Here is a 24020-nt window from a genome sequence, read left to right on the forward strand (position 1 = left end):
ATTCTGACCGAAATCATGACATGAACGAACAACACAGAATTATTCGGGCAAAATTCACAGAATTGTCTGAACTGTGCATGCACACCGAAACTGTCGACAAAACGCTTTAAATTAGCTAAACACATTGTTCGCGAGCAAGACTCTAGCAGCTTTTACAATGCATATAGTCTGAGACACGTATTACGACACACAATAAAAGTACCAGTGCAATTCTACATAGTACATATGATGCAACTGCCTAGATCACACTATTGTTGATTATTTATCGTCCGGACAGTACGGCTACAAATCGTGTCTTTTTTAATAATAACAAATTCTTTTTAGCAGCAAAAGTTCCGTTGAAGAAAGAGTTGCCATCTTTAGCAAAATCAAGTCAGTTGCATCGTATTTACTAAGGCAAATCGCGTTAGCAATTTCTTGCGTGTCGCGTTAGGTGTCTTGGACTATATACATTGCAAAAGCTGCTAGAGCCGTGCTCGCTAATAATTTGTTTAGCCAATTAAAAGCGTTTCGTCGACAATTTCGGTGTGCGTGCACAGCTCAGACAATTCTGTGGATTTCAGCCAAATAATTCTGCATTTTTCATTTCGTGATTTTGGTCAAAATGAACGAAAAAATCGTTACGTGTCGCCAATATATTAATGTACATCCTTCTTGCTTATCGCTGTTTAATAAGTTTATCTTATTTCATGCTATTCATCCCGATTCATTATACTGAAATACTCTTAGCTGACCCTTGAAGGTCTAAAAGAAAAGCTACTAGCCAGAGAAGCGAAAAAGATGGACAGAAACCAAGAGCTTGTTGAAAGGTTCCCTCACAATAACGCATGGATTTAGGAATATCATTTTGATATCCGAGGTCTGACATTTAGGTCATGTAATGCAAATCGTTTCTGTAATAAACCATAATTATATCATGAGATTTGAAAACTTCGGCAAAAAGTTTCAGTGCAACTGATAATTGTGAAACTGCATTGTTACAATGGAGCAGCAGTGCACTGTTGGGGAGATAACTTTGGCTAGGCAGCCATTCTAGCAAATGATATGTCAAATTCTAAAGCTTGCATTTCAAAAATCTATATTTTCTTCTTAGTATTAAATTTATTCATATAACGCAATGTTTGAATAACTCCAATACAAATACATTAGTTGTTGGTTCGAGTTATCTAGATATATAAAATCCCTTGAAGAATTATTATCCCAATAATACTGTGTTTAAAGGGAGTTTTAATGCGCATAAATAAGTTCCATTTTATAAACAACCCTGGCCTATAGAATGGCATGAATTGGATCACGCCCTTGTATGAACTCTATTTGGGAAGTTGCTTTGGGGAGTTGCTTGTATGAATATAGGTAATACCTTCCATCGCACCAGCATTACTGGCATGTCACACCTAGTTATTCGTGAGTAAATAAAAATTGCGAAGCCAAATGATTGATGTCACCTCAACTAGGTTTGCTAATAACTTAAGTATGCTCCATGTTTCCGTGTAAGTAAGAAAAACAGCACAGTATGTTCATGTTTACAGTATATATATATGATTTGATGAGAATGCCCGCCTGTAAAGATTCATTGGAAGTCATTGTCTATAATCTATGTATGATAAATCATATCGTCTGAGAACTAGAGCTTCTTGATGTGCTGATTGAATTGTTTGGTGGCGATGTTTAAGGTAAACGATTTGAAAATCACTACCATTCAAAGAGATATCGCCAGTCGTATAAACGATATAATCGTGTAGTGGCCATTTATTTCACATCTGACAATTTTCAGGGTGATCGATACTGAAACTCAGTCTCTAGTCTTATAATAAGCTCATTCCATGGCCTTCCACGAACACGGGCATTCATAAAATAAATATTTCTTATTACGATGTATCATGAACACAAAGCAGGTTTTTATAAGTTAAAATATACTAAAAAATTTTAACAAAAACTCTAAACAATTCTTTACAAAATTACAATTTTGCGATACATCGCGAATTGTCTATTTCCAATATCGAGTCATCTGTGATTTTCAGAAATCCTGAAGCTCTATCTTCCCTGACAACACAGACTAACACTTTTTGCTGTTTTTACATTTTCCATTCCCATAAAGGTTGGTATGACACACCCCCTTCTTGACTCGAGAGTATTTCACGAAAGAAAGACTACTAACCTCTTGATTGTCATCCTGGCACGGTTTGTGCAGTGGTATATTCTGCGGGATATGCACCCCTTCCCGCCTTCCTTTAGCTGAGCGCTCAGCTATTCTCGACTCCGTTATGAGAAGGCCAACAGTCTCATAGGCCTTGTAGAGAGACATCTCATCATAGTCATCATTGCTCGCCCCTAGCGCCTCACCAGAGTGACCTGCGCAGCCAAACACTCATTACATAACCTTGCTGCGCTTGTCGTGAAGCACCTGCATACCCTGCCAGGGTTGGCAGTGTTTTGACTTATAGTGGTATGAGAACCTATGAAACTAATGTTGTTAAGGATAACAAAGGTAAAGATGATGAAAGTGAGATCAGAAACAGCTAGACTATATGACGAACACGAGAGAGGAGCAGAAGGAACTGGGAAGTTGGGAAGGAAACGAGATATTTCTGAATAGTTTGTAATAGTTTATGTATAGTGCCTCCAGTCATGTAAATGCTCTCAGGTGTGATACCCCAAGATAGTCTCGGAGGATTGCCTTTCATAAGAATAAGATACTATGGGAGCATGAGGCGTTACCGATAACCAATGTCATAGCCCGTCGCTTTCATAAAATTCTCTCATGAATCATTTATTCAGGAGATGAAAGAAAGAAAAACCACTTTGCACTGACTGCGGTGGCATCCAGCTCAGTGGCTTAACTGACATGCCCTGGCATCATGTTTATAGCCCATAGCTTTCAGAGGCGAGCAATACTGAGCTACTATTTGGAGTTGCCCTACACTGGCTAACATGACAAATGACAATTTATAATTGAGAGTTGTTTATCCTTCCTAGTACATGAAACCGCATAGGAGAGGTGTGGCATTCAATCTATATTGATTTTTACTAAATAGGGCCTTCGACGTGTAAGTAGTATCCAGCTTTTGGTTCGTAATTTTACAAGCAAACGTTTTAAGAATTTAATGTTGTCACTTCTACTTAGAATTCTTGCTGCCAGCTGAGTTAGTTTCACTGCGTCATAACTTTCATCTGCTATATTCAATCTGCAATAACATGCTGTCAAGAGCATGACTCTCATTCTAAAGAGGTACAATGTCTGCACACTGTAAAGGAAATCAATAGGAATTCACCCTCGTATTTTGCTAGCAACCATGCATTGTCACTTCCGTTGATAGTGACAACATTTCTTGAAAGATAATAGTACTAAATAATTGAATATCAATGAGGGAAAATGCAAAGAACCGCTAGAGATGGCAGCATATCTGTAGACACTTGTTTTGTTCAGGCAGTTGACCAGCATTACGCATAGCCCTTATACAATACAACTCTCTCCGCTATCAATCTGTAGGCATCAGCTCACTACCAGGCATGTTAACCATAGTTTGACAAGCGGTGTATTACTTGTGGCTAATTGCTTGTGAGTCATATTATATCATACTTGGTAGACTAAACCCCTCCTTTACATCTCTAAAAATACTTGTTTAATGTTTGTGACCTTACTATGACCTCTGGTACAATTACACTGATCTATTTGCCTGAGATATGGAGTGAGTGCAGCATTGTGATGGCTGAGTACAGATGTGAATTTGCTGACAACTGTCGTTATGTATCATATGATGTAATAGGATAATTTAAAAGCAGCGTTGCTACAGATTTAGTGCCGGCTGCAGCAGCTATTTCGTGATAGGCTGCTATGCAGATGGCCATGTATGTCGGTCGAGATGCCATTGTTTTAGGGCAGAGCCCCGAGTCAAAGCATACTTATCAATATGCCATATCTCACTACAGTATAGATTTTTGCACTTGGCCGTTGCATAACAACAATACCTAACTTGCAGAGACATTAACCCGTACGCATGGGTTACATATGATTATGTATCCAACAGAGTTATAATTGCTTGCCCAATCATTGATGGTCCTCACTGCACATATGGAGACACAAACCGAAACTCTGTGTTTATTTTAGTGCAGCTATGTGGTAATCATGGGGATGCGGATATGCCCATTTCTAAAAATAGCACAAGTCAAGATTAATATATCACAGACGGCACGTTGCATAACGTTGAGCAGAGCTAGTTGCGAGCTGGCCAGGCTAGAAGTATACGCAGGAGCTAATCAGCTGACTCAAGTATGCCGTTACGCTTCACCGGTCAACATACTGTTATTAGTTCCTCCACCTACTAGTTAACCAATCAATGCTGGTATTACTAGGTCGGTGCACTCTTGTAAATGGATTTACAGTCAGTTACCAACTCGTATATGTTAATTCATAAGCAAAAAAGGACTCCAAAATAACGCATAAAAAGACAAAAACAATAATGTGGAACAGATCTCAATGTCCTAACAAGTGTCCTAACAGATGCATGCCTGACCGGTTTTGATAGCATGATAACCGCAGTTTGCATGTCTTAGATTAGTTGATGAAAAATAAGCCATAAATAGCATTCCTTCACGCAGAGAGCTAGAGGTACTCAGCTGCTCCACAAATATGGAGTTGTCTGCTGATACCAGGATTACCATGTAAACTAACGCTTTTTTAGCATTTAGTAGAGGTGCGACAAGAATTTTACAAAAGTTATTCTGTAAAGAATTTTTTCATATATTATTTATGTCCAAATGCTGTTGACAACTATACACATTTACTGCTGCCTACACATAACAAAAAAAAGTAAAAAATTTAACAAACTGTCGAATTATTGACACTACATAACAATATTTTTATAATAATAAATGAAATCTTTAGCGATGCTTGTCTGAAGAATTTGAGCAATATATAATTATAGCTGAGTTGGTTGTCTTGATGAATGTTAGGTTACCTCGCAAGAGCTCTGACAAAAGAATATGATACTTTAATACTCCATTTCCTGTTGCATGGTTTTCAGTTGACCAGACAATAGTCGTCTACATACAGGTAGCTATAGCAACCGTAATTCATGTTTGTCATTGACTCGCCCTGCTAGTCGTAGGCGAGCATGGGCAAATGATTATAAATTACTCCGCCGAGGAAATACTTATGATTAAAACGACATTATCTGTAGACATCACTGCTGACATTATCTGCAGACATCACTGCTGTCATACCTCTTTTAAGTGCAGAGGCATCAATCAATGAAGCCTGTTTAGAAGGAAGTACACCAGTTGACACATTTTACAGCATTATTTACAAGACAACTTTATAGTAATCAAGAGCAGTGTTTGCGAGAAGCGATGACAAAATTTGAGTCAAGTAGCCGACATCTACTCTTAAAAAACTTAATGAGCTGGGCAATGCCTCATCACTGCGTTGTTTTCTAGTTTACGAGGATGCAGTAGATATTGAAACAATCAAATAATTAGAAATGTACTAATTCTTACTAAGGAACTAAGCAATCTGTACTATAATGAGATAGTTTGTTCGAAGTTATACTAAAAGTGTCAGGAAAAAAATTGCTCCGTATGGAAATCAAACCTGTTTATTTCATTTTGCATACAAGTGCTACAAACTGAGCTACTTTATTGCCTACCATAATGAAGAATAACTGCACATATGGATATTAGAGCTGATGATCTCTCACGGGGCGCAGGACTGCAAGCTACTAGTATTATAGATCACATTGTAATCTAGTATACTAAATAATATTATTATCTATCTACATAAAACTAGGCGGTTTTTATGACGAATTTTCTTTGTGGCAGCTACAACGCTGTTTCACGCTTGACGCTCATCAGGTACTAGTTTCAGCAGCCTGAAGAGCGCTAAGCATGAAACAGCATTGTACCTGCCGCAAGAAATAGCAGTCACAAAAACCGTCTAGTTTTAATATGATCAACCCTTAAAGTCTAGAGATCTTCTTTTAATTTAATTTGAACCAACATGTATATACAATGTACATTGTATATACATGTATGTACATTGTATATACATGTATATACAATGTACACGTATATACATGTATATATGTTATATTACAATAACTCTAATATCGGTAAAGTTTAATATTAGTCAAATTTTTATTGTCTTTTTTATCAACTTATTGAAATATTATCTTAATATTTTAAATGATATCCATTATCTACGCTATTTATTATTATTATTTATTATAATATATGGAAACAACCCGCTTTCTCAACTGTGTATAATATGGGAATTGCGCAGTCGGCAACTACAATGCAGAGTCATCACCATTCCAACAAACCATCGCAGAAAGGACAGAACAAGGGACCAAATCTTTAATATAATTGGTCTTGAGATGAATCCAAGAAATTAGATCACTCCTCCTTTAAGGACACTGCTGGGCGGCGTTACACGTTTCTGTTTATCTCAATCCCTGGCGTATAAAGAATATTATTAGTTGTTATATAACATAATAGCCGAACAAAAGGCGAGGGAGCCTATTATACACCAACGTTAGCCTTAAGCCTCGAACTATTAGTTGTATGAAAAGGGGCGTACGAATTACACCCCTCCCTGCTTCTCACTATGACTAGGAGTCGATATGGTAATAATTATTCTCTGGGAGTAGTTTTACGCAGATAAGATGAGACTCTTTATCCAATTAGCTATTAGCAGCCATGCAGTGAAAACTGTTGGCAAAAACCCTTGCTAAACACGTTTCAGTTTAACGAGCAGAGAAACAAATGTCAAAACACAGGTTGTGCAAAAGGAAAGCAAACAATCCTGCTACTACACGGTGAGAGAGAACAGACACTCCTTGCGGCTGCATGTCCTCTCTCCAGGACCTGTGAGTTGGCGTGTTCCGCTTTTTTATATCCCGTTCTGCCATTTAATGCTGTAGTCACGGCGAACCAGGTGTGGTATTCTAAAAACAGTCTCTCCATCGTAGTGCGCAGTTGGGCCAACTTATCATCAGGCACTAAGAGCTTTGGCTAATTTCATATAGGAGCTTAAAATGATTCATAAAAGTATGCAATGACTTCCACAAAGACAGCTAAATGCGATAGAAAGAACATCAGTGATAGGCATGTGTCTAATATAGCTCGGCTATGATCCTAGCCAGCAACGAAACACTGACAGCCTGAGGCGAAAAAAGGTAGATACACTGTGGGTAGTATTTACACATCGTCAACAAGCCATTCAACGCACATTTTCAACATTGCATCAGTCGGAGGCTGTGAACCTGTGTACCTAGATTATTTGTATTTATTAGAAATAGGCCAGGCATAATAGTAAGCGATTGTTATACAATGTATTGTTGCAGGGGCTCTCAAGTCATTCTCCATGTATTGACCTGATGTATTCAGGCTTGACGCCCTAGTACGTACACCTAATACTAACATTATGCCATATGACCATATAAAAACATTCACTCATTCTTTGTGTGGACGCAATTTGCAGAACCTCTCGACAACCAGGCTATATTTAAAAACTACAGGAAGAAAACTGAACAGCTTTGCATACCAATGATATGTTATATTTAAGGAGTAAAAAACTGTCTCTACTTCATCATCTTCACATCCGAGTAACCTGCACACACTTTCAGTTATAATGTTCGAATATCTTGTAAAATTTATTAAAAGTCACATATTAATAAAAAAAAAATTGAACTTGCACAAATATTTTTCATAGATGAAGGTTTTAGTTGGCACAATGCAACTTTCTTCTAGCTAAATCTAGTCACTAATTAGGCATGCTATCAACAAAGTATAATATGGCTGAATGTAGATATCAAAGAGTTATCACTGTTACTTTATTATCTTTGTATAGATATGCATTAATCATCATTCTTACAGCGTTACATTTCTCCAGTAAAAAAACTTCTTGAGAAACATTTTAGGGGTCACTGATTTTAAACTCTGTTGTTGTTGTTTACTTTTCAGGTTTACAACTTCAACTATGAGGGCATATGCTAGACAGGCAGTCATCAGTCTGATATTGACTCCTTGAAAATCAGTGCTTGCCTAACTGATTCTACCTAGCTGTTCTTGAAGCTTTGCCTAATGCATTTAAGATACAGGGGAAAGATTAATGGTTGCAAAAAAGGAACAAAAAATGATGCCTCAACTGAGTCTTGCTAGGCTCGTGAGGTGACCAGAGACATGGCTGCCAATAAAAATGCTAATATATATATGCATGTATATAATGACCTAAGCTTAAGAAGGACATTATATGTAGTTCCCTGCCAACTATCCTATCTGTTAGAATGTAAGCCATGCAAAAATGGTTGCCTAAGCAACGAGTGCAAGTAAATAAATCTCTGGCCACTGAATTGCAACAATGTCCAAGACATGATACAATCCAAAATGACTGCAGCAATTCAAAAGTCAGCCCTATAATACTACGCATAAGACAAGCCCACAGTCCCAGGAAATGTTGAGAAATGAGATGAGCTCATAATAGGTGAGGTTATAGGTGGGATATCATCTATCACAATTAGTTATTTATTAATGAGTCATCCCTTACTAAGACAAGTTTACAGGTTTCAGGTATGACATGGCTTCCAAACCGGAATGCAATAATTGAAAAAGAACATTAAGTCAGTGAGACTCCCTTCACCGCTTAGATATTATGCGCAGGCGATATTAGATCCAGTGATAAACCAAGAACACAATTTCAATCCAAACGCATGCCAAACTAGCCAAGTGTGAACGTAAAAAATTAGTTACTCCACACTCTTACCATTAGCCTTAGGCTTCATCTTGCAAGGGAGTCTCTTCAAATGGCTATCGTCCAAAACCCACTAGCAGTAATGACTTTTTGTGGGCTATCCCATCTCCGCTTTCTTCACGAGATTTCTCTGTAGGCAAGATATTGACAAATCATACGCTTATTTATATACCCATGCTACTCTGTTAATAGCGTGATTGGTGTAGCATACTTGACTGAGATTTCACAGCTCAAGTTTAGTATAAACTCGATTGTGCAAATGATAACGTTTTATTCTAGGTTTGATTTAGCCCAAAGTTTAAACTGTAAAGTTTGTTACCATGCAGAAGTTTTTCAAAAATTTTCACTAAAATTGGTTTGTGAATACAAAAAATACATAGTTAGCAAATGTAATAGCCGTTAAACAAAGCACACACCTACACTTTCTCGAATGCATTAAATCATAGCAATAATGCTAAGTATTAAGCCTTAAAAATAAGCTTTATCGAGTCACAAGTTTCAGTTGGGTGTACTATTTCTAATACTGTCACAAGTACGCTAGTTTGAGAGAATCACAGTTTAAATAGAGTTAATGATACTGACACACAAAATTTAATCCATGTGGAAGAAACATTAGTGTTTTTGATACATACCTAATCCATGTTAATTCCAAATATGGAATAAACAATTCGTTGTTAGATTTTCCGATAGAGCATCTATTTTTGTGCGTCGTTGAAGCATAATAAAACTACGCAATTCAGAGCTTAACTCAAATTAAAAAATACAACACAAAACTACAAAACCCTGTATTAGTGTTATAGTTACGTAATTGTTTCCAACACTAGGTAATAATCACAATAGACTACATAAATTATGAAACTAGTGTGATAAAATTTATAACTTACTATCACTTTCAAAGAAGCAAATATTAGAAAATACATATTGAGAAAGTATAAATAATAAAAACATTTTAAAGCTTCGTCAAAAGCATCAGACACGCAATACCATACCATTTAATACTGAAGCCACAAGCGGCTTTTCTCTTCGTTGATGTGGAATGAAAAATGGGGCGATTAGGTTAAGTTTCTAAGGTTGATGATATAATAAAACCATCAATAAAGCAGAAAAAGCTTCAACGAGTTGCTTTGAGATAATTAGCTTTTCGATCTGACGACCACCTTTCAAATCCTAGCAATTTACCTAATCAGCTGATGGCTAGGGAGTGTTTAGGTTTTGTTGATATGGCAGGAGTCTGGTACGAAGTTTGCTCCTATCGAATTTAGAAAAACATTCCCTTTTTTGTTATAAAAAATAATTGAAAATATTTATTAAAAGCAGTATTGTATTTTTTAAGCAATCGTAAACAAATAATTAAAACTAATTTTCTACGATTCATGAGAACAACAAAAGATTACCGTAAAGCTCCAATTCGGAAACGTATTTTTACAAAAATCCTTGATCTTTTCGCGATTCCATTGGCTCTATTTCCCCGGTTTCACGCTTCAAGTTCGTTAGTACGTATTCTTTAGCAGCTTAAAATTTGTTGTGTCCATTATAGGTCTGATGCAGAGATAGTATTAAAAACATTTGAATTGAAAAGTATGATTTCAGTTTTGTTGAATAAGTGTCAATTGTGAAAAACATTAGCATGTTATACCCCAACATATTAATTTGATGTCGAGTCTTTTCAAGTCACACAGAGCAACGATGCGGTACACTTCCACGGAAGACAGGCTGAGCTTGCTTGTATGAATATGAAAACACTAATCTAAAAGCTCTATTAAATAAAAAATGGTGAATGTAGCTTTTTGCAACTTGACATAAAATTGTTTATATTGGCATTTGTCTGAGACACGTCTTTTGGTTTAACGTGAAGAAATCTCCGAGGTAGTGATTCAAATCTGTATAAAATAAAAACTTTCAGTTTTATTCGCATGTTTCAGTTACCGGTATATAAAAATGTGAAACAACTTCACTCAAGGTTCATTACTGGCAGTGAACCGAGTACCGCAACAAAAAATATATAATAGACCACAGCTGCCGAAGAGACATATCACAATAACCCTACCTGCATATACAATTAATGAGTAACATATGACTCAGATAACTTGTAAGATGCTTAAAAGAAAAGTATACTTCATGTAGCTCTTTTTTGAAACTGCAATATAATATATAAGTTACAAAAGTACCAGCTTGACTAGATAGTATGTACAATCAGGGAGGCGGTGAGGACAGGTAAAATTTGCAAAGTTCGCTTACAAATTTTCAACTTTTGTGACCCAGTCTTTTCCATTAATCAAAAACAATGTGGTGGTCCAGGTAGTGATTCAGAAGTCATTATTTTTTCAGTCGGTGGGCAAACAAATTGCAGGCAAGACTCACAGTAAGGCCAATGCAATGGAGAAGTTCTGAGCTTACCAAAGTTATGATCTTGCTAGAAGACTTATTCAGCTACATGAGCTGCACAAAAAAGGTTTTAAACCAAACATCTAATGATTTCAATGGTTGATGCTAGCTGTTGTATATGTGGAAATTTTAAGTATTTCAGGAAATAAACAATTTCTATGAAATCTTGCAAGTTTTTTTGGTCTGCTGATTGTACGTGAATCAACACTCTAAAGCAGTATCAGAAATTTTCAACCTTCAGTAGTTTTAAGCCTGACGCTCTCACCCAGCTTTAGTAACATTAAAACAAGGTAGCTGCCTCTGTTGAGTGCAGCAAGGAGGCTATTCAGCTCTGCAAAAAGAACAACCCTTTATTGAAACTAAAGTGGGCATATTGATTGGCCCTTTATCCTACCCTAATTACAGTAACAGGACAAAGTTTAAAGCACAGAAAGCTAAATAAAGTAATCAAAACATGGAGATAATCTTAGAACAAGCTTGATTTTGTAAGGACTAGGAAATCTACCCAAATAAATAGGATCAAAAGCTGTACAGTAGTAGCTAGTTTCAATCATGAAAAGAGCCAATTTTTAGTAGAAATTAGCTGTATAACTAGGTTGTGAGCAAGCATTTTTTAGCCAAAATATTGAAAATAGCCAAATACACAGCCTACACAAAGTCTTAACGGACTGCAAAAAGTGGCTGATGATTTCTATCAAAAAGCATTAGACAATTCCAACTCTGTTTTTATGGCCCAGTATTCTAGTTATAAACAAAAAATTCTCATGATAAAACTAAGACAAAGGATCATAGTGGCTTAAACACTTTTTCAGCTTGGCTTTCTAACACGTGAAGGTAAAACATGCATTGTTGACTGTCTCTGATGGCACATGCACCACCTGGAAAAATGATACAATTGTTTTGAGGAGATGAATGAAGGGCTACCAAAAAAAAACTAAAGTTCCACTGTTGAGGGAGTATAGCTAATTGTGACAACTGGATCACATGCAACAGGATCAACGGTTACAGTAGAAATCAAATCATTCTTTAAATAAAGGTGAAAAAAAGCTGAGCGCATCGCCGAACGTCATACTAGGTGTTGTTGGCTAACTAACAAATGGAAAGTTATGAATGAAAACTATTGATATGTTATGTTAATCACAGTTAGAGGAAACTGAATACAAAAACTGTGGAACATGAAAATGTTTTATATATGCTTCAAATGCTTATATGCTTACTAACACCATGGCTAGCTAAGGTCAAATTGTGAGGGTGGATCAGTTTATTGCAAAACTTTTTACAAGAAAATAAAGCAGTAAAACTTTAGGGGAGTCAACCTTGTAGGTCACAGAATTACTTGACATTCTCAGCTACAATTATTTGGCTCAAATGGAAGGCGCCAAGTACATTAACGCTAAATTTACAACTTTGCCAAACACAATTGGGCCTTAGTAATTGCTTGTCATCAACAGTTACAGACTGGACAACCTTAGGTGTCCAGGTCCAATAGGTCAACAGGTCTAGTAGTTGACCTGATGTTACCGGATGCCAACCTTTAACAAGAAAAATTTTTGATTATCACTTTAAACCAATTTTATCCTTAACTAACAGCTCCAATTGTGGCTTATGAATGCATCAGTAGTTTTTCTCTTATTTTGACCTCCCAAACATGTCAACGCCACTGTAAAAGCAATTGAAACTTATTGGCAGTTTTTTACCACTTCCTGGTTATGAAGTGGTAAAAAAAAATAACAAGACAATTTGACGAATGAATTGACTTTTTACATAAGGTCATGAGAGTTTTTGAGACACACTCCTTTTTTCTGTAATGTTATGATGGTGGGAAGTTGGCTAAGAATATTCTGTATCTGGCAGGTGCCTCACGTCGTTATCTTTTTCAACTGTTTGGATTAGACATTTTAGCAGTTCTTTGGACCGGTGGTGAGGTGTGTTCCTGTTGTATGCCTCAGGTTTCTTGTCAGGTTTTCTCTTTTATTAGTGCATCGTGGGAGCAGTTGTGGTTGGGTGCCCTTCTACCCACTATTAAAGGCCCATGTGTGTCGGGAATCACTGACCTACTGATAATAAGCCAGCGCTCTGACCACTGAATCCTGGTTTCTGAAATTTTTAACAGTTAACCTATAAGACGCTTGAAGATGTCTGACAATCGTGAGGATGTCTCAAAATTATTGAGACTTACCTAAAATACACATGAGGCTCTTTAAAAAAGTAACAGTAAAGCCAATGTGGGCCCTTAAAAGAGCTATTTCTTTCCTGTTAGAGATTAGGTATAGATGCTATTGGTAAGGATCAATAAATGAATGGTGTAAATTTAACCATTCATTGATGAAACAATAAATGGTTAAATTTACACCAATGATGTTCAGCACAGGCTGAAAGCATGCTCTTCTGCTTATTGGATATATTATGTTCAACGTTTTGTTGCATTGTTAAAAAGGTTGACAAGCAACAAAAGGTACTCACTGAGTAGCTGCCACCAGCTTTTGATTTCCAATCCATAACTGCAAAGACAGGAAAATAGGCTGGTCACTGGTAGTAGACCTCCTATGAGAAAGTTTTTTTGGAGATGTTCTGTTCCATTCATTTTTTTAGCTCTTAAGCCCTGAACTGCAAATCTAGCACAACTTTTGTTCTGCTTGGTTAAAATGACACCCACCCAATTAATTAGATTACACATGTAGCGCTCATTCCAAAGGTGATCATAACTCCGAATAGGATATCACAGATTTTCAGGATTGAGAGTGGCTAGAGGCAACCTATTGGCCAAAATAGAATTGGCGAAGACCAGAAAAAACAACAACAAAGCACAAAAAACACACATTCTCGCATCAAACATTGTGAGTTATACTGGGTAGGAATTAATCAGTTTGTTGCAATTATTTTAAAAAATGGTTTGTTTCACAGAAAGCATTGTCGATAGCCAGCAGGTTCATAAATAATCAATGGCTATATTTAGATCTGCAATAGAATTAATAGTATATAAAGATATATCAGATGGTGCATTACTTGGTTGGGTCCACAGTCCATGAAGGAACGCAGGTTTAGATCTTATGCTGAGTTTTTCTCAGTGTTTGGATGCCTAGTATGTAGGTTTTTGGTTTTAGGTGAGTTTTCATGTGGCAGAGTATTTCTGTTTGCCATTTTTAATTCATTTCATTTATATACCCATCAGCTACAGTTTGGAATCCCGTCCCTTGACAAAAAAACTTCAATGTGCTGTAGGCGTCTCACAACAATACGGTGTACAATATGTGCCATAGTTTGCCAACAAGTTTTACTCCTGTATTTGTAAATAATTGAAACACATGCTTTTTCTAATTGACTAGTAACTTCATTTTTGTGTGAAAGTTGAAAGGTTTTGAGCTCTTCAAAACTTTTCAACTATTCAAACACATTCAACAGTTGGCATACTCTCAGGTTGGTGATTTTATTCACTTATCTTGTAGGTTATGTGGTTGTCTGCTCATGGTGAAAAATCTTATCAACCTTAGTGAGTGCAGAAAGACACCCATCAGCCAGTGCTTGGACTTGGTAGCACAGTTATTTCAATGTAACCATAAATATTAAGTTTTGTGTATATTTTTAAACTTGTTATAATTTGGCTTATTTTATGCCATGCCCTTTTTGTAATTTTATAGACTGAATCAAATATTTTTTATAGTTTATGTTGTAATTTATCATTTGTGTAAATCTCGCAGTACTAAACATAACTCTTGCGCTTTCATGGTAACATTTGTAAACAATATTAATATTTGAGACAATTATTGATGATATTCAAAGAATCTCTAACTATTGCTAAAACAAATAATTGGTTGATGCTTTGCAGAGGCGGTTAAATTGTTATGTCAAACTCTTTTACATTCAGACATTCAATACATTCACATTAGGTATTCCTTGGCTGTGCTTGCTGAAACAGTAAATGAGCTCAGCCGATGTTCTTTATTTTTAAGGTTTTTATTATTCTAATTTATTTACTAATTTAAAATAGTGAAGCATTAGATTTGGGTTTGCGAGTTTTATTTAAGTTTCCTTGACACAAAAGATGAGGATACTAGTTCTGAAAAACTACGGTGTTTTAGTTAGAGCCCATTGAATAATGATTTACATTCGTTTATGGCAATCAGAGTATAATTGGTTAACTTTATGTTTTTTTCTTCTAGGTCATCCTGCATCTGTTCTTGAGGATGCGATGGAACAGTCTTTCTCCTAGTTGGAAAGTGTTGTTTTTAGGAACAGATAGATTTGCTATCAAGATATTAGATGCTCTTTATGTTGAGTTTCTTAAAAGGTAAGAAGTCTTTGAGATGCTTGTCACTTTCAGGAGTTATTCTTGGCAAATGCCATACTAGTAGCCAGTAACTTTGCTGGACTTGTTACGTGGTGCCATTTGCTTTTTTGAAACCCACTTTTACGTGTTCCAGAAGCAGATAGCTTCGTATACAATTATTTTAGAGTGCTTACTATATACGCTACTCGATGTACTTGTACGTATACTATATACTTGAGATACTTGTACGTATACTATGTACTTGAGATACTTGTACGTATACTATATACTTGAGGTACTTGTACGTATACTATATACTTGAGGTACTTGTACGTATACTATATACTTGAGGTACTTGTACGTATACTATATACTTGAGGTACTTGTACGTATACTATATACTTGAGATACTTGTACGTATACTATGTACTTGAGATACTTGTACGTATACTATATACTTGAGGTACTTCAAGTACTCGTGCATAAACTCTATAATTGAGATGTATTATGATCTTAAATTATACAATTTATGAGCATATTATGATCCCAAACGTACTTCTGTATCTTCTCTTTATTTTCATAGAGAATCAATAGTTGGAGGAAGGCAATTGGTGAAAAGGCTTGATGTGGTTACTAAACAGTCAGAGGTGAGTGTAAGCCATTAGATTGATATGATACAGTAAGTTTTGCTCTGGCTAAGTCGATGGTATTATGACTACACTTACCCTTTTGCTTTCCTTCTCTGTTTAACACATTTGTATTTTTGCATTTTCTTCCTTCTCTAGAATTTATGATATAATTTGCGTAAAATTTCTATAATTTATATCAATTTGCGTAAAACGTGCTAATTAGGCTTACTATATGTTCCCACATAAAAACCAATTCTCGAAAAACAGGCCTGAAATCAGGGAATTCATAAGAAGCCGATCCTGTGATTTATTTGTAATACGCCATACGTACCTATCAAATAAAAAAGTTCTGGAAGTAAAACGTTTCTGATTGGTAGTTGTATAATTAGTCTAAAGTGTAATTAATCAAAAGGAAACAATCATCTGTTTTCATTGAGCCAATGGAAAACATGTTTGCATCTCTTACTAACCTTAATTTCACTTTGCAAAAACACATATTTATAGCTTCTTTTTTTTCATGATGATCAAAAGCATTACAGCTACGTAGGTTTCACGAATCGCAGATCAATAGACATCTAATGTTTATCTAATGAGTAATAATAACGCTGACAGTGAGTATTTATTTTTTACAGTAATAATAATGCCTTAAACTATGGTAATAGTGGTAGCTTGTCTGACTGTATGAAGAGTATGAAGAGGACAAAAAAGTGTCTGAAAGCATTCCGCAACACACTTGTAGTCTTTTTATGGCTTCAGATTATGTAAAACTTTATGCTAATTAATTTGGTCAATGCTATGACAACTTATATGCGCCAATGTCAAGCAGTTGGTTTTACCCAATATTCATTTGCCTCGGTAATAAAATTTATTTGGTAGCAAAAGAGTTAATGATAGTGGTAGCCATAATTGTTATGTTATTCCTCCACTGCTTTTAGTTTAAAAGAAGCAGAGTAAAATATTCATTTCCTTTTATATGTAAAATCTGATATTTCTTCGGTAAAGTCTTTTTAACTGTTCTAGCGATAGTTTTAATGCTATTGCATGTGATGCGCGTAAAACGCGAGCGATCATGTGTTTGACCAATCAACCAGACTGTTATTGTCGTCATAGCGTGTTATCACTAAACAAAAGCTGCTTCATGTGGGTGAGCATGCTCTTATCGTAAGAACAAAAAATGGACAGAAAAAGGCTGAATGCATGTTGAAGGATTTTTGTTGCATTTTTTGTGTAAATCTTCACATGTGGCTTTTCCCCAAGTGCAAGCTATCGCTACTGTATAAAACAAAATGAGAGTAAAAGGCTACCAGTCGCATGCTTAGCTCGAGTTGTAGCTATTGAAATTAAGTTTGCATAATTCCATTTTGTTTGCTTTCAATCAGAGTTACGCGCGTATAAGTCGGACCCCTTAGCTCGGTATGTTTTTGCGTTCTAGAATCGGCATACATGCGGGGATATACATTAATCCACTAATCGGCATACATGCGGGGATATACATTAATCCACTAATCAGCATACATGCGGGGATATACATTAATCCACTAATCGGCATACATGCGGGGATATACATTAATTCACTAAAGCCTTTTGCTGCCTTTTCTTTCTCCGCTCCCACATTGTTCCTTCCTTCTGTCACCTTTTACTGCACATCCTGTACTATTCACTTTTTATTTTCTCTCCTCGTGTCTCCTTTATATAACCATTTCTATTCTCTTTTTACTGTTTTCTTATATATTTTAAGCTTTTATCGCTTCTCTTTTTTATCACTTCTCTTTTGCCATCTCTAATATGAAGCCATTTAATCAGCGAATATTTTGTTACAAAGTTATACAAAAGAATTGGTAAATATGAGCTGTAGCCAGTTTCCCACTGATTCATTACTCTGTGGCAGTCACTATCTGTTGTTTATTCTTTTGTTCAGGGTGCTGTGAAAGACTTTGTTCGTGGTAAATCCACAGATATGAAACATTTCATCTGGCCAGATGTCGGTATCGAAGCAGGAGAGTTTGATGTCGGAGTTGTGGCTTCATTTGGACATTTACTTCCCAAATCATTCATAGACCTCTTCCCATAGTGAGACTAAATGTTTATTAACATCTTGCTGTGCTTCTTACTGTATTCGCTTTGACAATTTCTTTACATTACCTTCAAAATTGTTAAAAAACGATCAGCAAGCTTACTGACTGCATTAACTGTGACTAACATAATGTTCTTTAGCAGAATGTGATTGACTCATCGCTCAACTGAATGTTCAGAATCTGACTGCTCAGTTTTTTTAGATGCCATGACTAAATGAGGAATACAAATATACCAGATTTAGCAACTTTTTGTAGCTCATTTTTCACACCATTGTAGAGTAGTAGTAATAATAAAAGCAATAAACGCTAACAATAATAATAATAGTAACAGATACTAATAATAGTAATAATAATAGTAACAGATACAAATAATAGGTAATAATAATAGTAACAGATACTAATAATAGGTAATAATAATAGTAACAGATACTAATAATAGGTAATAATAATAGTAACAGATACTAATAATAGGTAATAATAATAGTAACAGATACTAATAATAGGTAATAATAATAGTAACAGATACTAATAATAGGTAATAATAATAGTAACAGATACTAATAATAGGTAATAATAATAGTAACAGATACTAATAACAGTAATAATAATAGTAACAGATACTAATAATAGTAATAATAATAGTAACAGATACTAATAATAGGTAATAATAATAGTAACAGATACTAATAATAGTAATAATAATAGTAACAGATACTAATAATAGGTAATAATAATAGTAACAGATACTAATAATAGTAATAATAATAGTAACAGATACTAATAATAGTAATAATAATAGTAACAGATACTAATAATAGGTAATAATAATAGTAACAGATACTAATAATAGTAATAATAATAGTAACAGATACTAATAATAGTAATAATAATAGTAACAGATACTAATAATAAGTAATAATAATAGTAACAGATACTAATAATAGGTAATAATAATAGTAACAGATACTAATAATAGGTAATAATAATAGTAACAGATACTAATAATAGGTAATAATAATAGTAACAGATACTAATAACAGTAATAATAATAGTATTAGATACTAATAATAGTAATAATAATAGTAACAGATACTAATAATAGGTAATAATAATAGTAACATATACTAATAACAGTAATAATAATAGTAACAGATACTAATAATAGGTAATAATAATAGTAACAGATACTAATAATAGGTAATAATAATAGTAACAGATACTAATAATAGGTAATAATAATAGTAACAGATACTAATAATAGTAATAATAATAGTAACAGATACTAATAATAGGTAATAATAATAGTAACAGATACTAATAACAGTAATAATAATAGTAACAGATACTAATAATAGGTAATAATAATAGTAACATATACTAATAACAGTAATAATAATAGTAACAGATACTAATAATAGGTAATAATAATAGTAACAGATACTAATAATAGGTAATAATAATAGTAACAGATACTAATAATAGGTAATAATAATAGTAACAGATACTAATAATAGGTAATGATGTTTTCATCTCGAATCGTTGATTCTTATTTCAGTGGCATACTGAATGTGCACCCGAGTCTCTTGCCCCGATGGCGGGGGTGTGCCCCTATTCCATACACGATACTAGCTGGTGACAAGAAAACTGGTGTGACCATACAGCAAATTCAGCCATATAAGTAAGCGTATGCGTTTTACCGTGAGGCCTTTTTGCTACGATTTTAAAGTTTGTTGTCAGTTTAACCCGGTTCAGTTCGATGCAAGCAGTTGCCGGTAAACTCTTCCTTTTCATTACGATTTGGAAACTCATTTGTTTACAAAGTGGCTACCATCCTTTTCTATTTTCTGATTTTTGTATTTTTAGTTTAGTTAATCTAAATAAATATATCATATAAAGTTGATTTGGGAATAACTATCTTGTACAAACTCACACTTTATATGGCGCCATATATATATGTTTTCGCAGTTGTTACAACATTTATACTATTGAGGTTCAGTAATACTGCTTGTTTGGTTTTCCTGATTCAAAGCAATTTATTTGTTGCCTTTTCAAGGTCTTAAGCAAGCTTTGGAATTTGAGGCGATAGTCATTCTATACTAATTGTTTTTAGATAATAATTGTCTATAAGCCTCAATAGAGTTATAAGTATAGCTATAAGTTAGCTATACTATACGTTAGCTATACTATAGCTATAAGTTAGGTGATTGCTCACCAAGTTTGAAATATATTTACGAGGTATTTTATTAGACCTTAAAACTATAACAATCTTTTTGCAAAGCATTTTATGTTTAGGTTTCTTATTGTTTTGCTCTTTTAGAAAGGTATCCGGTTTATTTATCAGTAGTAAATCAAATAATTGGTTGTACAATCATGTAAAATTTCCGTTGTTCATGAATAAGTTTTCTTTTGTCTGGCATATGATTTATTAGAATATAGAGTTGTCATTCCTGTTGTCTCAGTTACGCATCTACGTACACAGTAGTTGAGAGATTCTTCACTGGCTGTTGCTCATCATCTCCTTTAGGTTTGATGTTGGGCCTATTGTGAATCAGAGGGAGATACCAGTTCCATCTGGTGCTACTTCTTTACAACTCCTAGATATTCTCGGTGATCTTGGTGGAGATCTGGTAAGTTCAATTTTCTGATGTCATCCACGGTTGCGTTTAGTTGTAATAGATAAACCTCTGAAGTAAGCCCAATCACTACTCAAGGTCATTTGTTATTACCACTCAAGGTCATTTGTTATTATTACTCAAGGTCGGTTGTTATTACTACTCAAGGTCATTTGTTATTATTTGTCAAGGACGGTTGTTATTACTACTCAAGGTCATTTGTTATTATTTGTCAAGGTCGTTTGTTATTCCTACTCAAGGTCATTTGTTATTATTGCTCAAGGTCGTTTGTTATTACTGCTAAAGGTCATTTGTTATTACTACTCAAGGTCATTTGTTATTAGAGCTGGTCAAAAACCTCTACAGGATATCTGAGCTAAAACGGATAGTATTTAAGTTCATAACTACTATATTCTGTTTATTGTTGCTTCTCTGAAGCGCTACATGCCACATGGAATATATTGACACATAAGCCTAATATTGAATGTTAATTTCCTCTTCCGTGTTCATGTCAAAACTGTGTGATCACAGCAGAATAAGGTGGACTGCCTGATCTATAGACAGTTGTGGAGTATGCCATCAGGGTAGTAGGTGAACACTGTCTATGACTTGTTATTGTAGCTGATAGAGACTCTGCAAGACCTGTCTCACTTGGAGGACATAGAAATAGACCAGGATGACAGATATGCTACTTATGGCAAGTGGTCTTCTTACAATACTTCTACTTATTACAGTGTGTTTTATTACAGTGTCAATGACTGATGTAGGCTTCCATATTCAATTTAGGAGTTCTCCTTTGACTTGGATAGCCTGCTTCTATCGTATATTTTATGTATGGGCTCTTCCTTCGTTTTCATTGCTTTCTTGTACTTGTTTTCTCGCCATCCATTCTTATTTTTCTATGTACAGTAATCATGCTTCTACAGACCACCTCTTAAATTCACAAATAATAGTATATGGTAATACTTTTATGGTAAGTAGGGTGAAGATCAATATCCAGGACTCTTAGTGATGGTAGAAAGAGCATCTGACTCGAATAGCTTTAATTATGGGTAACTAAGTGCAGATTTTGCATATTTATAGAAATTATTAGCTAGTCTCAGTCAGCATAAAATAATTACTATTGTCTGTCGTTTGTAGCCTACAAGATCAATAAACAGGATAGCAGGTTTTTAATAGATTGGAACAGTGACACCTGCGACCTAGTTGACAGAAAGTTCAGAGCCTTTGGTGAAATGGTGAGTTACAAAAACAGGTCAAGATCACGGATGTTATTTGAGCTGTATTATAAATCATATTCAGTGCTCCCAGGATGCGATACACACTGCATCATTAACATTAGTTTCAAGTAGAAAAGTCACAGTACTTGTATGCATAAGGTGGTGACAACTTCTTTAATTGAATAAAGTTCATTAAATACTTATTTCACTTTATTTGAAAATTTGTGTAAATCATATTATCTACAACTGCGTATTAGTATGGTGAAAAGTGTAAAATCATGTTTCAGCACAATATCTGGACATACTTTGGGGAATACAAAGTGAAACTGAGTAAGTTGGTAGCCCCAAAGGAGATGCAGTGGTACACCATGAGAGACCCAAGGCTAGCCGGCCGTGCTGGAGCTTTGGCGTATTTGGGTCAGAAGGATTGTGTCGCCATTCAGTGCACAGTATGTAGTCGACAAGCTACTGTATTTCCTGTTCTGCTAGTCTCCTCCCACTTTATATAACTGGTTATCAATAAATGAAGGTAAATTGTAGACTGAAGTTGTTCGTTGGATGTGTACAATATGATACCCTTAAATGTCAAGATCATTTGACTATGTGAGGGACCAAGTATAATGTTAATGTATTACTGCATTGAGAACCCAGTCATTGCACTAGCACCTGCGCAATGCCTAAACTTGATCCAAACAGATAGTCTAAGTCCTACACAGTTGTGAAAGAACTTCCAATAGAACTATTCAGATGGTTCTATAGCGTATCATTTAACAGCAGATTTGTTTCTATCCCGAACAGGAAATTCATTATAACTGCACATTTCAATCACCTTGCTGATGGAATTTTTAGGTGTGTTCTTAAAGAAGTTAAGAACACAGGCTTTGCTAAAACATGAACTGCCGCGTAAATATGTTTTAAGTGTTTCACATTAACAATCATGGTTTTAGATAGCCATGGATCTTTGCATTGAAATAACTGTTCAGTTTGTAAATACAAACCCACTGTTTTAGGATGGTCTGGTGGGAGTTCGTGAGATAAGCGTGAAGAAAGCTATGTCTGCTAAATCATTCTATAATGGTTACCTATCAAAACCTGAGTGGAAATATGCCAAGTTCTCCAACAAGGTTGAACCTTTCGGACCAACCAAACAGCCGAAGGTGCTGACATTAAAGAAACGGCTGGCACATCAGAAGCACTGGAGGCAGCAGCTGCTACGAATGCACGCTTTACCTTCAGACGGATAGGTTCGCTTTACCTTCAGACGGATAGGTTCACCACTTTAATATTACCGAGTTATCTTTGAGAAAAAGTTTGGTAACTGGATTTCTAGAGCTTAGGCTAGCAAGCTGGTCTATTTTTTAGACAAGTTAAACTAACCAAGACTGTGCTCCTACATATTCATGATTGCAGCATTTATACTGCACACTCACCGGCATCATTGAACACTCTTAGGGAGGTCAGCTGTCTGGCCTTACTTTTTCAACACTAATATAGCAATCAGCTGCTTTGCCCTTGGATATTGCTGTTTTGTGTGTCTAGGAAATCTTCAAGTTTTATTTTATGTAAAAGATATTTGTTATTAATATACCTGAAATTGAGTAAACAAACTTTAGGGCAGTTTTTTGACATACATGTAGGTTGTACAACTACCTAGTATTGTATGAATGAGTAATGGTGAGATGTGAACATAGATATGGTTAAGATGATTTCTTCATACTGATATCATAAATAGCCAGTTTTGACAAGGCTATACAGATATTTGTTCTGCATCCAAATAGTTTTTATTGATTACTGAAATATTCGTTTAAATTTGTTGCGAAAGTATACAAGTGGCTATGTGAAGTCAGAGAATATTACTCCTTTTAGAGTGACATTTGAGCTTGCTATAATTTGTTTTTTTTTGTATTAACACTATCTGCTCACAAATGTAAAGAATTTATTAAATTATTACTGTTAATAATTCTCTCGTTTGATGTGAATGGCATGGCATGTTACGTAAAATGTACACGTGTAGAACACATGGAATATCATGACAAAATATATACAAAAATTATAAATTCACTAATGTTTTTCTCAAGATTGCTTT

The 24020-nt window shown here is 35.1% G+C and overlaps 2 protein-coding genes across 4 annotated transcripts in view; one reads left to right on the forward strand and one right to left on the reverse strand.

The window, feature by feature from the left end:
- LOC137399474 (atos homolog protein A-like) overlaps positions 1 to 9962 on the reverse strand; it is a 38636-nt gene extending 28674 nt beyond the window's left edge. Inside the window, exons 1-3 of one of the 2 annotated variants that reach the window (XM_068085606.1) lie at positions 9926 to 9962; positions 8759 to 8876; positions 2159 to 2352 (exon numbers count right to left, since the gene is read on the reverse strand). In XM_068085606.1, the coding sequence (XP_067941707.1) occupies positions 2159 to 2352; positions 8759 to 8777 (213 nt within the window). In that variant the 5' untranslated portion in view covers positions 8778 to 8876; positions 9926 to 9962. Of the gene's footprint in view, positions 1 to 2158; positions 2353 to 8758; positions 8877 to 9735 lie in introns of both variants that reach the window. The other variant, XM_068085605.1, reaches the window with a different exon arrangement.
- A 4614-nt stretch (positions 9963 to 14576) lies between these two features.
- Positions 14577 to 23995, forward strand: LOC137401177 (methionyl-tRNA formyltransferase, mitochondrial-like). 2 transcript variants are annotated; one of them, XM_068087559.1, is made up of 10 exons: positions 14577 to 14681; positions 15292 to 15419; positions 15982 to 16045; positions 17946 to 18097; positions 19658 to 19780; positions 20627 to 20729; positions 21336 to 21411; positions 21855 to 21952; positions 22222 to 22383; positions 22945 to 23995. In XM_068087559.1, exons 2-10 carry the CDS (start codon positions 15316 to 15318, stop codon positions 23176 to 23178), a joined length of 1116 nt encoding a protein of 371 aa, XP_067943660.1. In that variant the 5' UTR covers positions 14577 to 14681; positions 15292 to 15315; the 3' UTR covers positions 23179 to 23995. The 2 variants fall into 2 exon arrangements, with proteins under 2 accessions (XP_067943660.1, XP_067943659.1); XM_068087558.1 differs by having other exon boundaries at positions 14578 to 14662.
- Positions 23996 to 24020: the final 25 nt, after the last annotated feature.

The sequence above is a fragment of the Watersipora subatra genome, chromosome 7 (assembly GCF_963576615.1).
Source record: "Watersipora subatra chromosome 7, tzWatSuba1.1, whole genome shotgun sequence".
NCBI lineage: Eukaryota > Metazoa > Bryozoa > Gymnolaemata > Cheilostomatida > Watersiporidae > Watersipora > Watersipora subatra.